The sequence below is a fragment of the Taurulus bubalis genome, assembly GCF_910589615.1.
Source record: "Taurulus bubalis genome assembly, chromosome: 19".
Classification (NCBI taxonomy): Eukaryota; Metazoa; Chordata; class Actinopteri; order Perciformes; family Cottidae; genus Taurulus; species Taurulus bubalis.
The window spans coordinates 5,059,178-5,076,567 of record NC_136607.1 but is presented as its reverse complement, the minus strand read 5'-3'; the positions used below and the strand labels follow the sequence as shown (position 1 = coordinate 5,076,567).

At 42.5% G+C, this 17,390-nt stretch overlaps 2 protein-coding genes across 2 annotated transcripts; one reads left to right on the top strand and one right to left on the bottom strand.

Moving 5' to 3' along the window:
• Positions 1–2,081: 2,081 nt before the first annotated feature.
• LOC306751329 (bromodomain-containing protein 3-like) lies at positions 2,082–7,856 on the bottom strand. The gene is made up of 10 exons (XM_079234893.1): positions 7,726–7,856; positions 6,270–6,407; positions 6,047–6,182; positions 5,097–5,221; positions 4,729–4,995; positions 4,512–4,640; positions 4,251–4,406; positions 3,956–4,062; positions 3,588–3,862; positions 2,082–3,495 (listed from the first exon to the last, which is right to left on the bottom strand). Exons 1-10 carry the CDS (start codon positions 7,813–7,815, stop codon positions 3,389–3,391), a joined length of 1,530 nt encoding a protein of 509 aa, XP_079091019.1. The 5' UTR covers positions 7,816–7,856; the 3' UTR covers positions 2,082–3,388.
• Positions 7,857–9,893: 2,037 nt separating this feature from the next.
• wdr5 (WD repeat domain 5) lies at positions 9,894–17,171 on the top strand. Its single transcript, XM_079235110.1, has 14 exons — positions 9,894–10,004; positions 11,091–11,196; positions 11,399–11,507; positions 11,791–11,864; positions 11,944–12,033; positions 12,179–12,268; positions 12,372–12,455; positions 12,543–12,598; positions 14,737–14,783; positions 14,975–15,050; positions 15,239–15,272; positions 15,418–15,492; positions 15,597–15,684; positions 16,040–17,171. The coding sequence occupies exons 2-14, from the start codon at positions 11,119–11,121 to the stop codon at positions 16,138–16,140; spliced, it is 1,002 nt and encodes a 333-aa protein (XP_079091236.1). The 5' UTR covers positions 9,894–10,004; positions 11,091–11,118; the 3' UTR covers positions 16,141–17,171.
• Positions 17,172–17,390: the final 219 nt, after the last annotated feature.

Genomic DNA, 17,390 nt, shown 5'->3' with positions numbered 1-17,390 from the left:
AATGTTCCGGGGGCCGTTAGATTTTGGTAAAAGATATGGTTCATGCACAGTTCGTTTCACGCGGAAAGGTCGCAGTGCATTGCTTTCCTAACTTTATACTAACGTTCGCAGTGTGTTGCTTTCCTAACTTATCGCTCACGTTCCCATGGCATTGCTTACCACACGTTCCTTACTTCCTGCTAACGTTCGCAGAGCGTTGCTTTCTTAACTTCCTGCTAACGTTTGCAGTGCGTTACTTTCCTAACTTCCTGCTAACGTTTGCAGTGCGTTACTTTCTTAACTTCCTGCTAACGTTTGCAGTGCGTTACTTTCTTAACTTCCTGCTAACGTTTGCAGAGCGTTACTTTCTTAACTTCCTGCTAACGTTTGCAGAGCGTTACTTTCTTAACTTCCTGCTAACGTTTGCAGTGCGTTACTTTCTTAACTTCCTGCTAACGTTTGCAGAGCGTTACTTTCTTAACTTCCTGCTAACGTTTGCAGAGCGTTACTTTCCTAACTTCCTGCTAACGTTTGCAGAGCGTTGCTTTCCTGACTTCCTGCTAACGTTCGTAGTGAGTCGCTTTCCTAACTTTCCGCTAACTTTCACAGTGCGTTGCTTTTCTAATTTATCAATAACGTTCACAGTGCGTTACTTTTCTAACCTTTTGCTCATGTTCGCAGTTTCCTAAATTTTCGCTAACTTTGCCAAACGGTTAAGTTTGGTGTTTTTCCCTGTGAAGCAGCCGATTTCACCAGTGTTTCTGGCTTGGATGTTTGAAGCAAAGATGTCACGTTTGTATGAGTGGTGCAAGCAGCAATACCACAGGCACTGCTGCACTGTGAGCCTCTTTGAGAAGAGACACCCCAGGTGAATATGATAAAATATGTAACTAATACATATCCCCATGAAACTTCCCAAGTTGAATACTAAACATGAAGAAAATTATTTATTTAAAGTTTTCTGAAAATGTAGGTTTAAATATGCAGAATGTGCATAATCATTAGTCAAAGGCTTTTACAACAAGGAATTTTGAATATCTCTTTTTATCACATAAGTCAGAACAGCCATAAAAAAAGAAAATCTATTTTTGCCATGTTTTGATTGATAACTTGTTATATAAATCCGGCTATGAATGCTATATGATGACCAAAGCCCTCTTTAAAAACCTTCAGATTACAGATAGAAATGAAACTGGAAACCTTGGTGGATGTAAGAGCTACTAAAGAGATTTCTGGCTCAGTCTGGCTTTAAAGATACGTTTTGTAAAATTCTATTCAAATATTCAAGGGAGGCATTATCTGATGCCAACTTTCAGTGAGTTTAGGGGAAATCTACAGACACGAATAGACAAAATGGTGAAATACACAACGAAATGTGTTTTTATTTTAAATGTTTTCTTTCCACGAGTCTGAAAAATAAGGCATGTTATGGAAGCAAAATAGCCCAAATTGTCCAGTGTATGAAAAACAATGTTGTTGCCTCAGGGTGTCTCCTCTAAAATAATGTTCTTAAAAAAACTTTTCAGTCTTATCTTAATGAAAAACCTTCAAGCTACATTTTCATAAGTAAATATAAGTATAAAAGCTATATAATCCATCCTTAAATACAAGTGAGACCGTTAGGATAGTGCATGATGGCCATCTCCTGGTTGATTTACTGAACTGCAACCCCTGTTGAGCAAGAGATTTCCAGCTTGTGTCCTCTCTCTTTATCTCTGCCAACACGAGTCAACGCTTCAGTACCGTGGCCCTCTCATACACTCACTGTCGAGAGGAGTTGAGCGCTGCGGCCCAGCGGAGCGCAAAGCCAGAGGAGGCGCCAGCTGTTTCAACTGGTCAGCTTTGGGTGGGTGTGTGTGTGTGTGTGTGTGTGTCAGTTTGGTCAGAGCAGTCAGCGGGCCAGCTGAGAGTGGAGTCAACGTTTTAACCGAGGGATTTCTATAATCGTAGTGTGTGCTGCTGACTAAGGGCATTTTAGACCTACTCTGTTCAACGAACACAACGCCAAGCCTTTGGGCTTTTTACTTTTATTAACAAAATAGAAAGGGAAGCGGCTGAGCAGATAAATGGAATATTATCTTATTACAAGCAAGTATTACAAGTTTTAACAGCATCCAAACAGTAAAAGAACAAAACATACAGTACATAATTACATAAGTGTTTTTTTTTTTCATCAAATGACATTCCTTTGTGGGCCGTTCCTGATTTTTTTAACATGGGTTTTCCAGACCCCATCTGGCGCTTTTTTTCCTCTATTTTTGTTGAAACGGAATACAAATTCTAAAATTGGAGAGATTTGAAACATGAGCCAGGTAGCCATAATTTTAGTCCCAAGTTACATTGTTTTTCCAGGTTTGAAAAGTCAGCAGTGCCATGCAAAGGGGACATGCGTAACAGTGGACATGACGTTCACTTTGATGGATTACTGAACTCAAGTCTGTGCATGTTGACTTTCATACCACACCGTTAAGACGCCTGGATGGGAAAGTGGTTAAAGCACTGCCTCATGCTGAAAATATCCCATGGAAGTAATTCGTAGTAAAACGGATTACGGCATGCCAAACACTGGGGTGGGCCTTTCCAAAAGGTTATGCCAGCGCTGTATTTTAAACTGCCATGGAACAATGATCACGGATCCCAAAAACTTGAAATTCAAAGCGGATGTCAAGAAAAATAAATTAAACAAAACGTTTATATATTAAAAAAAAAAAAAAAAAAAAAAAAAGTACAAAAGAAAATGGCTATGTGCATTTAGCAAAAAAGAAAAAAAAGAAAGTTAGAATGGTAAAAATATTTCAATATATATTTTCCTACAAGTACAAAAGATGTGTGGAGCAGTGTACCTTTGCTTACCGGCAACCAAAATCCTTCTACCCACTAAATGGATATTACGTTGCCATCATGAAGATGAATATCCTTGTCACAGTCTCACACAGCCGCCCGTATAACTGTGCAGCGTGCTCGAGATTGCTTTTATTGTTTTCCACATGACTTGATATCTTTGTGTAATATCATGTGCCACAATAGAAACTTGCCTCTCAACTTTAAGCGCTGCTATTGAGTGCAAAAAAAAAAAAAGATTTGTCTGTTGGGAAGAATATAACTTCATTTCAACGATGTGTTTGGAAACAGGCCTGCACTGCAATTAAACAGTGTGGGCAAAATGAATGATAGAGACAGGATATTAAACGCAGACGTTATGAAATGTGCCCCAGTGAATTTATAGCGCCTGATAAGAAACACCGGCGCCCGGATATTACGATTCAAAAAGGAGGAGTGAGAACAGACAGACTGAATCCAAATATTTGAACATGAGACCAATAGAAAGAAGAAAAAAAACAAGGCATGTTTAACAGATTTGCAGAACTCTCTTTTGGTCACAAAGAAATAAATAAAAACATCGCAGCCGTCACGAGTTGCTGTTTTCCGAACTGGAATCACTGGAGTCACTGGAGGTGGTAGAATCTGAAGAAGTGCTGCAGCTGGCGGGATGGGACGCGGCTTGACTGCTTTTCTCTGGTAAAGGAAGCACCATTGCTAATTAGATCCTACAGCTGTTGTTAGCGATGTTTTGTGAGCAACCTTGAGGTGAAACACAGGGTACCTACTTTGAAATTTCTTGAACTTCTTATAAAGACAAGCCTTCACGTATCGCTGCAGCTCGCGCAGAGTGGACGGCTTCAGCGTCTCGAAGTCGATCTCGATCTCGTTGGGGTTGGTGTCGTGCATCGACGGCTCCCGTTTCTGGATGATGTGCACCACGCGGCCCAGCTTCACGCCGGGCAACCGGTTGATGTCGAGGCTCAGCTGCTGCTTCTCGTCGTACGTCATCTGGAGAGTTTCGTCACCCGAATCCCAGACTTCGCTTGCCAGCCACGGCGTCCTGAGATTCCAAGACAAATCAGTCAAAATGGGTCTCTACGTGGAGGTGGCATACTTGGATGATAGAGTTCTGCCGCTATCTAAAACGTCCCACCTGGAGTTGTAATTTGCACGGCCTTGATGATGCCTGCTGTCCTCTTTCTTGTCCTTTTCTTTTTTCTTCTTTGGTGGAAGCACAGGGACTTCACAGTACGCAGAGAGCTGTTTGTGAAAAACATATTTTCATTGCATTTTACAGAACACAGATGTTTTTTACCAGGTTGCGTAGATTGTCAGCATTTGTAAGTAAAGGCAGACCTATAGAGAATTTAGCTAGAGGTCAATCAGGAAACCCGGGGTGTCGCAAAGCAAAGAGGAACTCGAAGTTAGAGGCGCGTGTGGAAACCCACCTGCTCTTGGACCTCAGCAAGTTGGGTGTGTTTGTCCCGCTCGTCTGCCACGTCCGATTTGTCCGAGTTGTCCCCTCCGAAACCTGCGCTCTTGGCTGGCGATGGCAGCTCCACCGGCTCGTCTGGCATCTTTGCGAACCTCTTCTCGAACACACCCTGAAGCAGACACATGCACAATGACGAAAAGGGAGAATGAAGTGAACTAGAAGGCCGAGCCCAAATTTATTAATTGTGAAATTCAGTAATTCAAAAAAAAAGCACCTGAAGTTTTATGGCCTTTGTGACCACGTCATGATGCGGCGGGTTGTATTTGTAGCAATTGGAAAAAATGAGCCTAACGTCTGCAGCGAAGACTTGAGCGTCGTGGTACTCTCCTCCGTCCATCTTTTCCTGGAAACGTAAAAAAGGCAAAAGGTCATCATGACAACAACCGCCATGCCCGGTAGATGAACCAATGAAGGGAGCGCACAGCTCGGACCTTCACAGTACTCAGATCCATGGGGTACTTGATGATCTGGTGGTAATCGTGGAGCTGCAGCGCTTCAGCATCGACGGGCTTGTAGAAAGGCCAGGCGAAGGCCAGGTATTTCTTGGACAGCAGTTCCTTCAGGATGTCATTGCAAAACTTGATCTGCTCCGTTTCGTCTCCTGGCGACTTCTTTCCCCGGCCCGCGCTGTCACAACTCAGACCGGTTATGGCCGCTGGGGCGAAATCGGCTAAATTGCGCTTCAGTCCTTTCTTCTCCTTTTGAAACGAAAAAAAAAACGACAGCCACAATAAGGGGAAACTCTTCTAATGATCTGCGATTTCTAACGAACACGAAGAAGACGTAAACGGCGACTCACTTTTGTGGAGGTCTGTGAAGGCGGTTTAGGCACCGAGGATGAGCTGGAGGGCGTGTCGCTGTGGCTTGGCGGAGTTGTGGGCGTCGCAGCTGAAGGACATGTAGCCACAGCTCCATTCTGCTCACCTGCATACGTGGATAAACACAAACAGGGGGGTTTCAGTGAAGAGGTAGCGGGCATTTAAGAAGGGCATTCCTCCCCGCCACTCTGATTTCTGAAAAAGCATGCAGGCCTGTTTTTCTCAGTGGCAGTCGATCTGTACGCTCCAACATATACACGTCATCGATTACAGAAACACCCACAATTACCGCGCTAAGAGCCGTATGCATTTCCAGAATGCATTAGAATTTGGGTGGAATGAGGAAAAAAAACACGCTGAGGAAGAAACACAATTTCTGTGAATGCAAAAATACAACCTCACTAAAAAGGACCCACAGGGCATACAGTTTGAGAGCAGTGTCACTGATGCAGGTAATCTCCGTGCTGACTGAACCATCAAGAGACATGACTGCAATGAGTCATGATGTTTTGCGTAAAATAAAAAGTTGTTAAATGGAAACGCATATATTTTAAAAGGCTCTGGGTGTAACCTTTTGATTTTGTTGAATGGAATAATAGCTAAAAGACAACATTAAGACGCTCTCGCTGCTATGTCAATGTTATATACTATTATGATAATTATTGCCAATATTATTATATAACATGTAATGATTATATTATCACTATTATTAGGATATTGCTGTTGAAGCATATATTTATTTACTTCCTCCCTCTTTTCATTCACTGGTTCATGTTATGGAACTAACTAACTATATGTTTTGTTGTCACATTGCTTCACATTAAACACATTTAAATAGAAAACTGAAAGCAAGCTCTGCAAGAGTTCATGCAAGAGTTCATGTAAGCAGAGTGGCCTGAACCATAGACTGAATACAAGAAGACTTCATTACCTGGAGTGCTACTTTTTTTGTCCTTCCCTTTGGCGACAGTGGGCAAAGTCTCCACTTCTCTCTGCGGCATCTGGGAAACCTTTTGCAAGAAAACCTTTTCCACGGCGAGCGCCATCAGCACGATGTCGTCTGTGGGCTAGAGGGCAGAGTGAAATCCGTGAGGCTTTGGGATTCACGCCAGGCCAACCGCCGCTTCACGTTCCCCCGTCCCGGAGCTCCTCACCTTGTTGTATATGTAGCAGTTGGTGAACATGGTGTTGAAATCCTGCATGCATTCGCCCGCGTTACAGTAGTAGTCGTTCTCCAGTCGTTTCTTGATGGTTCCCAGGTCCATGGGAGATGTTATGATTTTATGATAATCCTGATTGAGGGGGGAGAAAAAGAGTCAACGTGGCAGATGAGTATCGTCTTGCTTTATGTTTCTCTCTCCTGCGTCTTCAAAAAAGGATCTGAAGAGGAAATGTTAATTGGTGGGAAATTCCTACGTTTCGATATTTCTCACTCGCGGGATAATTCTACAAGAAGAAGGTGAACGGTTAAACTATTACAAACGTGTCCGTTGGTGTTCAGACACGCTCCACCTCCCCTCAAGGTGTTTGAGATCATCCAGCTAAACGGTGTGCATGTTTACAAAGTTATCACGACGGATACAAAGAACATAAATGACACCCAAGTTGTAATAAACCGGAAATGTTTTGGTTTTATCTGTCCATCTGCGATATCAGTTCTCTACATCCATGCCCAACACCTCACTCCAAAACACTGTCTGGTTATTACTGTGTATTCCACGGCTTTAATTTGGAGGAATTAGGAACTACAGTAAAGACTATTTAAGAAAAAAATTCCATTAAATTAGTTAATTTAATTAGAAATCATTCTATAATTAGAGCGCCTGCTTCAAAGTATTAAGTCATTAATTAAGTACTGACTAGCATGTAAGGACAGGTATAAAAATGCAGTTATACAGGTTTACGGTTATTTCTGAAAATTCTTATGGTTATATATTTTGTTACGTGTATTCAGATATATTGGATGGGATTGAGACCGAGCGCACGGCCACATCCCAGTGCCTCTACACTCACTGTGTTGTGTTGCTTAAATGGGATGAGGATTGTGAAGCCACCGAAAACCAAGGAGAGAACCAAGAAAACATTGGCGAGCGCAAACGACATCAAAGGCCGCAACGGAAGAAAGACTAAAGTAAAACTGCTTCCAAATCCTTAAGTCTTCCATTTTCTTTTGAGTGAAAGAAAAGAAGAAAGCGGGCCCCGTCCAGCAAAGGCGAGACACACACATGTATGACAATTCACACGGGTGAAAGACGGTTACACAGCGGGACTTCATGTGCACAACGAAATGTACCTAATTCTGGCGTCAATAGCCAAGAGGCCACTTGAATTAGGTTGTGAATAACATAGTTTTTCCTTTGTGCATCAGAGCCTGAAATAAAATGTTTTTCCCTTAGAAAATATACACTTTTTTTTTTAAATCAGGGATAATTATCCCAATAGTAGTTAGTAAAATACAAAATAACAAAGTCAATATATGTTGTTGTTTTTTTTACCTTTTTTCTTTACTAACAACAAGCACTACACGCTGCAATGTGTTGTGATGAATTTGGGATTGAAAGTATCTTTTACAAGCTCGACAAACACTGAAATCTCTTTCACACTACTCACTGGGAGCCCAAGAGCGACCGCATCAACCGGATGGTGGAACGGCCAAGCGAACTGGTGCCGCCACAGGGACTTGACCACGACATTCTGCATGTACTGCAGCTGGTTGGTCCTCCGGCCTGGCCCGTTGGGGTTGGTGAACCCAGGAGGCGGAGGGTTTGCAAACCGCGAAGGGTCCAGCTGTGCTGACATGACGGCTGGGACTGGTCTCCAGACAGGCGAACGTAGGTTTGCGTTATCTTCCGTGAATTCCGTTGCTCTCGTCCGTCAGCTCATCAAAAGCTCCGAGGGAACGCCAGCTCACTGCGTTTATAGTTTTCATGCCAGCCAGTGTGATCTGTGGACATACAAAACAGAGTTACGAGAGTGTGGGAGGTCAGAGATCGATCCTGTAGTTCAGAAACATATACAAAACTTCTACTGTCAATGTGATGGAATGAAACTACGGCTGTTCTACTTTCAAGCATGGATGAAACACCAGTGGTGCGGAATACACAAACTCCTGAACACTTTAAGTCTGGATTTGTCCAACGGGCACAGACAAAAACCCAACAGACTCCATGCCAAGTTGAAGCTGTCAACGCTTGAGTCCAACTTGTAGCATGCAAAATAATTTAAGCTGAAAAGACATTTAGGAACAGCTCACGTGAAATGAATCCGTCCTGTGATTCTCCACATCATCAGCTGCATGTCGTTGCTGCGACTTGATTCAGGACTTTGTGTACTTTTTTAGGGAGAAGCCAAGAAGGGCCTAATATGAGTGATGACTAAAGTGTTTGTTCCACTTGATTATTGTTATCTTACTGTTCAACTGTGACTTTTCCCTTATCTTGGTTTATCCTGTGATTTTGGGATGGGGTTATTTGTACCCTCACTGTGCACGTGAAAAGGTAGTCAAAGGTCATCAAGGTAGAGATTGATTTTAAATGCCTGATTTTTAAACACAATGTAAGAGGCTTTGAACATTGAAGCCTCACAGGTAAGTTACAGTAGAGTGGAACAATAACAATAACTTACAGCCATAACTAAATGTCAATGGCTTTAACCTCGCGCCATTGAGACAGGACAAGAAGAGCTCGAGGAAACAAGCCGACCGACTAAGCGACCGTTCAGTTGTGGAAGCTGTTAGCTTAACTTCGGCTAGCTAGCAGGCAAGAATGCACGTGCACAGCGTCATTACATACAAGATAAAAAATATTCGGTGGAATAAAGTCTCACATTGCATACTTGGGAGTTTTAGCATACAGCCAAGAGAGTCCGGGAGTCCTTTGCTTTGCTTAGAGGGGCTCAAGTTCCGGCTTTAACACGGAGCCTTGGCGGAGTTACCTTACAGGCTAGTGTTACCTGTTACCCTCCCACAACGGTATTGTACGCGGTCCCGCTGGGGGGGGGGGGGGGGGGGGGTAATACACAAAAATAATATATATAACGTTATACAACTACGCTAGTTGTTTTACTAACTAATTTCCAATAGAAGGCACGTTGAGTTAAGGGACATTAAGCACATAAACAAGCAAACAGGTAAAGGGCACCCTTCAGACCAACTTTGAAACTTTCTGACCGAAACAACAAACCTGACGCCAGGAACGTGCGCTCCCTCCCAGACGGCTTCACCGGCGGATCGTAAGCCACCTCTGGCCTACACCGCCACCTAGTGTGCTGGAGGGTGTTGCTCGTGTCACAGTATATGCTTCCATGTACTGCCAACCGCGTATTCGTTTGCTTTTAAGTGGCATTATCTGATTCTATCTGCCCTGAGGTAAATTTGTCAAATGTTGATATCATGCCTCAAACTAATTGAGCCCAAAAAATAATAGTCTCAAGAAAAACAACGTATGCAGGACATACAATCCATACACCTACACTTTATGACACTGAAAGTGCACATTAAACGACATAATATAATATTAAAACCACCAAACTAAATACACAAGACAAATTGGCGTTGCAAATTGCATTCTAACATGATTGGTTGTTTTCCCCATAAGAGTAAACTGGAATACAGCGAATAAACCCCCCAAGTGACGAAACAGGTACATTTGCCTTTGACACTTATTGTCCCTCATTAGCTTCCGTTACTTCTAAGAGTGACACGCATGCGCAGAGACGCACCAGCGCACCACATTCCCCGCTTCTCCCGAGCTTCTTCTCGCAGGCGAGCACCAAGCCTTATTGATGTATGCTCCATCCATGGTCGCCTAAATAAAAAGAAAATACGCGCGTTTCTCCCTCCAACCTTCACGAGGAGTCGCCATCTGACCGCGAGGCTGCATTAAATCCCCGTGAGTATCGGTTTTTATGACTGAATCCGTCTCGTTCGAGCGGAGGGCCCCTCCGTGGCAGCTCGACCAATTTGTCAACAGCGGTAATGGCTCGCAAAGCAGACGGGGCTTGCACGTTGGCACTCATCTTTGCTCTCGTATCAAACCAGTGAATTTAAGGTCGAGTTACTGTCCGTCTCCGTCGGCCTTCAACGCCTAAACGTTGAACCGCAACGGCGCACGGCACGAGGATAGCTGCTGTCAGAGCCGAACTTCACAAAACCGAAGGGGTTCCGTGTCGCCCTTTGTTTTAATATTTTTTATTTTCGCATTTTGTCGCATTTAAACGCGGATAAACGTGAACGTTTTTTTAGTAATTGATACCAACTAGCCAGCCTTACAGTCTCAGCCTACTGTTGTGAAATGTTTCCATTCCGTCCTTTAACCGTAACAAGCCAGGTGACGTTAGCTAGCTAATTGATAGCTCAATAGCTAATAGCTATTTTTTCTCTCTCCCTTTTTATTTAAATACCGCGATGCTAAAGTAGAAAGCAGACGCACAGTTAGTGTCTTTTTTTTTAACGACTAAAGAAAAAAGAAAAAGGCATCCTTTGCCTGTATATTTAATGGCCACATTTGCTGATAATTCCAGTATCAAACCAGGGAAATCAAAGAGGGAGGGAAGGTAAGCTGTCGGTGGTCTCCACTAGTTATATCTTCTTCTGTGGCGTTTAACGGCAGCGCCCCACTATATGAAAGAGCTGTCATATTTTACATGTCAGTTTGAGCTCGTAATTTACAATCGGGCATAAACTGGACAAAACAGGTAAAACTCACTGGCATGAAATTATCTGTGGGTCCATTGGAGGTCATGAAGACCAACCAATGCACACGATTGTTGCAATCACACATTTTGTACTTTTACACCACACACTAATGCATCACAAAGTGTCTCCTTATGACGTAGACGTCCATTTTCCTTTTTTTAATTTGTTTTAAAGAAAATCCTCTGACTGTGCGGTTGTTTGGGTATTATTTCACGTTGCTTCGTCTGTGAACGCGACAGCACAGGGTCTCGTTGCTAAACTCTTCCATTTCTGTTCCCAGCGCTCCGATAGATGCTCATTTCCTCACGATGGCAACGGAAGATAAGAAACCAGAGACCGACACAAAACCTCCCGTCGTCCCGTCGGCGTCTGCCAGTCAAAGCAAGGTTTGTATCCCTTTAGATATCGGCTGCTTCTCATTCTGTTGCAACGACAGCACTTCCCTTGTTGCTAAATTGTGGGAATGGTGACAGCATTTGAAGGGAGGGGAGGTGTAGGTTGTTATTTGTGATTTTTTTTTTTTCGATGACTAAATATTTGCTCGTTTGTTATGCATGTCTAAACGTCGTGTTTTGTTCTCATTCGCAGTCTGCGCCCGCCAAGCCCAACTACAGCCTGAAATTCACACTAGCGGGCCACACTAAAGCCGTCTCTTCCGTCAAATTCAGTCCCAGCGGAGAATGGCTTGCCAGCTCCTGTGAGTTCCCTTTTTTTACCCCCCATTTTCCCTTTCACCACATGCCACAGCTATTTTCTCGACTAAGCGTTTTCCTCTATTAATAGTAAAAAAAGAAAATTGGGGGGAAATTATTGACAATCTCATGTCTTCTTGACCATAATGTAAGCAGAGGGTGGTGATGGTTGTCATCCTGTTAAGATATGTTCCCATGTCAGAAATATACCGTGAACCATCCCTTTAGAGTCACGGAGGCTGCAGCAACACTGAACACATCTTTTATTTATTTATTGTGTCTTTTCAGCTGCTGATAAACTCATCAAAATCTGGGGCGCATACGACGGCAAGTTCGAGAAAACCATTTCCGGACACAAACTCGTGAGTTGCACAGATTCTCGTCGCATTATCTGCGCTGCCCAGTCCTCCCCTTGACTGTTATGTTCCCATGACACCGCAGGGCATATCCGACGTGGCCTGGTCCTCCGACTCCAACCTCCTGGTGTCCGCATCCGACGACAAAACCCTGAAGATCTGGGACGTCAGCTCGGTGAGGGAGCGCTTGATTTTTAACGATTTGAGCCACAGTATCACGTGGCAGGACAAATCTGGTTGGGCCGCGTTCCAGGTTGGGATTTGAGCGAGTTTCTACTCTTTTGAATGTGACATTTATTTTCTTTTTCTCTTTCATCTAGGGGAAATGCTTAAAAACTCTAAAAGGTCACAGCAACTACGTCTTCTGCTGCAACTTCAACCCCCAGTCCAATCTTATCGTGTCAGGATCGGTGAGTCCCACGCTTCTGGCACAGAACAAGCAGTGACTGGAAATGAACCGTCATCATCGAAACATGTCTGCTTTTTATTTCATTTGTTTATTTCTGCTTCCAGTTTGATGAGAGTGTACGGATATGGGACGTGAAGACCGGGAAGTGTTTGAAAACATTGCCGGCTCATTCTGACCCAGTCTCGGCTGTAAGTTCTTTTTTAATTTATTTATTTATTCCATTCCATTAATATCAGAGGATTTCATGAAGGTAAACACTCTGTCTCGGCTTGCAGGTTCACTTCAACAGAGACGGCTCCCTGATCGTGTCCAGTAGCTACGACGGCCTTTGGTGAGAACAAACCGCCCGCTCCTCTCGATCTTCACGTTGCCTTTCGTTAGGATCGATTTTTAAAAAGACAAGGCGAACAAATGCCAGGCCTCGGTCTCCATTAGAGCAGAAAGTTTAAGACCTAATGGATTTTATATATTTGTCGACGTTGGACTGGCGAGTATGAACCATTATTAGATTTTTTTTTTTTTTAGGCTTTTGAACGTTTTATTAAAGTTGACTGTTTGAAGTCCAATACCTGATTGAGAATGCATAGGATGACGAAAACAGACTACTTAAAAAAACACTATTCTTTATGAGATTACATCCATAGGCAGTGTATTAGGCCATTATATTAGAGGGGGCACCCCTTAATATTAATGTCCTTTTCTCTATAGCGCCAGATCACAACAGAAGTAATTTAAGGTTCCCTTTCCTATAAACAGGTCTACAGCTTGTTCTGTTATTAAACAAACTAAACGGCATTACAGGTGGGGGCACAAGAGGAAATGCAGATTTTATTTTTATTTTTTTTATAAATGTTTACTGTATGGCGTTGATAGGTTACGCTTGCGCAACGCACCGATTCTTGGCATTTTGCCAAAAGCCGATCTTTATGAGATCTCATGAGGTCGTGTTTGCGTCTCATCAGGATACAGATCGCAGCTCAACATTGAGCATGAATTGAGAGCGGCCGTATCAAATCTACAACCCTGTTTTCAAAAGATTTGCAGAGGAAAGCAGCTCACTGCAAACGCTAAAACTGATCCAACCTGATGGCTCACATATCTGCACTGTTTTTGTTTTGCAAAAAAATTGCGTATTGTTTTCCACAATAAGCTATTTAGTAGTAACCAAATACTAGTTATTTTTTTGCACAGATGTAACTTTATTTTCATTTTTCTAACAAAGAGATGGCACATTTTGTTTGTCTGATGGAGAAATCTGGTTTACTTGAAAGTGATTGCAATGTTCTTTATTCCATTATTTATCTAACAATTATTATGTTATTTTCATAATCGACTAATCTATCGACTATTTTTTTTTTGATTAATCGACTAATCTAATGACTATTTCCCATAGCAAATTAAAATGAGTGAAATTGCTGGAATTTGAACTTCAAATGTATTTGAGTAACAAGATCTGAACATCATCATAACAAATCAATTAAATAGTAATACAAATTAAAGTGCAAATATGCTTTGAAAGAAAAAGTACAAATAAAGTTTTAAATTGTAATGCAGAAACGTGAGCATATGACATGCTCTGGAGTGAGGCTGGCTCTCTTCTTGGAGGCGATGTTGCCAGCTGCTGAGAAGAGAAAAACACACAAAGCTTTAATCACCACCTTGTCAGCTATAGTATCAGTATTATACAATTACGAGCAGCTCTCTTGTAATTGTGTTGATATGAATTAATCTTTTCCCACAATCTTCAGTCTGAAGACTCCTAAGTGGAGGAGGTTAAGTATTCAGAACTAACGAAAAGACGGGATACACGTTAGCAAGCATCCTCCATGAGATGTTTGATTTTCCAACATGTAAACGTAACGATAAGTTAACAAGGCTAATGCTAATTAGGCAGCTAGCTAAAACGTACCCATCAGGAGAAGACGTGGTGGCTCCAGGATGCTTGTGTCGCAAATGCTCGTGCATTGCCGTCGTGCTGCCATGAAGCGGCAATACCGTTTTGCAGATGCGGCATTGTACGGTTTTATTTGGCTTACTGACAAAATGCTCTCCTACTTTTGAAATTCTCGGTCTCGCCTTTTTCGCCTCTCCCACGTCCCGTTCCGGCATAATTGTTAAAAAACATTCTTCTATTTGTCTTGGTGCGTGTAACGTTAGACGATGGCATCGATACTGCCCCCAGCACTTTGCAATGCCGAAGGAAAATGACCGGTGGCTCTGAATCTTTTTATTATATACGATGCATCGACGATTAAAATACACGTCGACAATTTTTCAACTAATCGCTGCAGCGCTAGTCTGAAGCTGTAAAGCTATGGGAAACACTGATGGGAATACATGCTCATTGTTAACACGGTGTTCTGAAATGACGACGCTACGCTTCCGTTTTATTCATTGTATTACTTGGCGACGAAATGTCTTAATCGTTATTTAATAATGAAATAACCTGTTCTTTGTTTATGTTCCCAGCCGAATCTGGGATACCGCATCGGGGCAGTGTTTAAAGACGCTCATAGGTAAGGCCACCTGTCGCCTGCAGCGCTTTCAGGCCTCCAATGTTACATTTTGTGGAAAAAAGCTATTGAATTTGAGGTGATGAGTGACGTAAAATTCGAATTGGTTCTGAATTGAGGCACCATAAAGTCATATATCATCGCGTGCCGTTTGTTGCCCTGACGACACTCCCGTGTTTTTTTCCTCTTGTCAGATGACGACAACCCTCCCGTGTCGTTTGTGAAGTTCTCCCCCAACGGGAAATACATCCTGGCGGCCACACTGGACAAGTGAGTGTCAGTTAAATACATGATGTTGTTCAGGTTGCTCGCCAGCAGAGGGCGGCAATGAGCTGTTCCTCTGCTGCAGGTTTCCACAAAAAGAATACACATGAAATTAATACGATCACTGGTTACGCACTGGTTTCACGTTGTTAATGTTAGTCACGGTTCTCTGCTGTCCTTTGTGTTCTTCTCAGCACGCTGAAGCTGTGGGACTACAGCAAAGGAAAGGTGAGCAACAATCCACTCGGGTTGAATTCTGTTCTTGAATCTTCCTTTTTTTTTTTTTTTTTTTTAAACAAACTAAGTTGCTGATTCTAGGTTTGTCTGCGTGATACAGAAAATTAACTTTTCATTTCTTCTTTTTACATTTCAGTGCTTGAAAACGTACACCGGCCACAAAAATGAGAAGTACTGCATATTTGCGAATTTCTCAGTCACCGGCGGAAAGGTGACGACTTTTCTTCTTCTTTCATGTATTACATTTTCTGGTATTAAATGCCTCCCCGGCACAGTTTGTATACTTGAAACTGACCGAGTCGCTCTCCCTTCTAGTGGATCGTGTCCGGCTCCGAGGACAACATGGTTTATATCTGGAACCTGCAGACGAAGGAGATTGTGCAGAAACTCCAGGGCCACACAGGTACGGAGGCTCTGAACGGCTCGTAAAGCGCAGATGTTTAAAAAGAGACGGTTCACCCCCACATCAAAAAATACACAGGACTACAGTTCCTACGTGAAACTGCTCACAACAAGGTCTGTGTTATCTTGATATTAGGGTATTGTTTTATTTTTGCCAACTAATTAAATAACTTTGGAGAGAAGGCGGTCATCTTGATAAACAGGTAAAACTGCGTTCTTGATTTTGGGGTGAACCGTCCCTTTAAATCTGAATGGGCTCAATATCTTGACTTAATGCAGGTGTTTTGTTAATCAGCAAATCATTTTTTTTTAATTGTGTGTAACCTTTTCACTTCCCCTCCCCCGTCTCTTTCCAGACGTCGTCATTTCGACCGCCTGCCACCCGACAGAGAACATCATCGCGTCTGCGGCTTTAGAAAACGACAAAACCATCAAGCTATGGAGAAGCGACTGCTAAGCCCACCCTTCTTTTTTTGGATCTTTCGGGCCACTCATAACTCTTTTCTTTTTTTTTTTTTCTTTATGTTTTGATGTAAGAAAAGAGGATCCCTCCTCCCTCCCTCTCCTTCAGGATATGAAGTTCAACAAGAAGAACCAAATGAGACACACCGACCACACACACACACACACACACGCACGCGCGGTATCGGACGAAGAAACGGCAACATCTTGTAGAAGTTGGAGACTTTTTACTTTTATTTTTGTTATACTTCACAAACATGTTGATGCTCTGTTCTGGTGCTTCAGTATTTCTGACACTGCGTTGACCCCCAGCCCCGATGTCACGGCTCCGTACCAACATACGATAAACGTAAAGGCTTATTTGGCCTTTCTACAATTCGTCTGTGTTTTGCCTTTTTTTTTCTTTTCTTTTTTTATAGTTTGTCTGAGTAACTGTAGTGTCGCCTCAATGACTTCAAGGTGGAGAAGTGACTGACATCAAGCTTCAGGTATTAAAAAAAGAAGACATCTAAGGATCCTATGGCTGTTATTTATTATTCAAGGCATCACTGAGTGTTGTTTTATTTGGGTCTTAATATTAAATTTCCAGACCGCAAACGTGCTCTGCGTGCCGTAACACGTATGTAAGTCCTGTTAACAAACCAGATGTCCAAAGCCCAAAATGTGATGTTTGATGTCACAGGAAGTAGTTTGACTGAAAAAAAAATCCTGTTTCCTCCCCCACCCCCTCATGTCTAATTTGAACATTTGACAGTTTACAAAAGCGATCAAATGCATCTTCCCCCTCTACGATCTGTACATATTACATTGACGTTGTGATTTGATTATTTCAGCTGTCTGTTTTTTTCTTCTTTTTCCTCCGTGGTTTCTTCTGCTTGATTATCTCTGTAGTTCTGCACACGAAGCCAGCAGCATCTGTTCTCTGTAGTCAACCTGGAGTTTGAGTTTTCATTTAATTTCTGGTGGAATACATGTTTTAAACATTTGACGGCTATAAACCTGCGACTTAATAAACCCAGTTTTTGTACGTTTCACGTGAGCCGAGTCGTGAGTCTAAAACGCTTTCACACAATCAACCGCCAACACCAAGATCACTTTTGAGTTGTTTTTTTTATTTTAGTTTTTTTTTCTGTCCATGAAAGATAAGAACATCAGAGAACAACCCACAAAGAGCAGAAGACAAAAATTTCATCCCCTTAAAAAGAAAGTTGACAAAAATATAATTAAGGACGCTCCCCGTTTTTG

Coding starts and splice junctions, on each gene's coding strand:
- LOC306751329 (XM_079234893.1), bottom strand. CDS start 7,815: ATGCAGAATGTCGTGGTCAAGTCCCTGTGGCGGCACCAGTTCGCTTGG. Junction 5,222..6,046: donor CAAAAAAAGTAGCACTCCAG/GTAATGAAGTCT, acceptor CCACGTATGCAG/GTGAGCAGAATGGAGCTGTG. Junction 4,407..4,511: donor CAAAGGCCATAAAACTTCAG/GTGCTTTTTTTT, acceptor TGTCTGCTTCAG/GGTGTGTTCGAGAAGAGGTT.
- wdr5 (XM_079235110.1), top strand. CDS start 11,119: ATGGCAACGGAAGATAAGAAACCAGAGACCGACACAAAACCTCCCGTC. Junction 12,456..12,542: donor ATTCTGACCCAGTCTCGGCT/GTAAGTTCTTTT, acceptor CTCGGCTTGCAG/GTTCACTTCAACAGAGACGG. Junction 12,599..14,736: donor AGTAGCTACGACGGCCTTTG/GTGAGAACAAAC, acceptor TTATGTTCCCAG/CCGAATCTGGGATACCGCAT.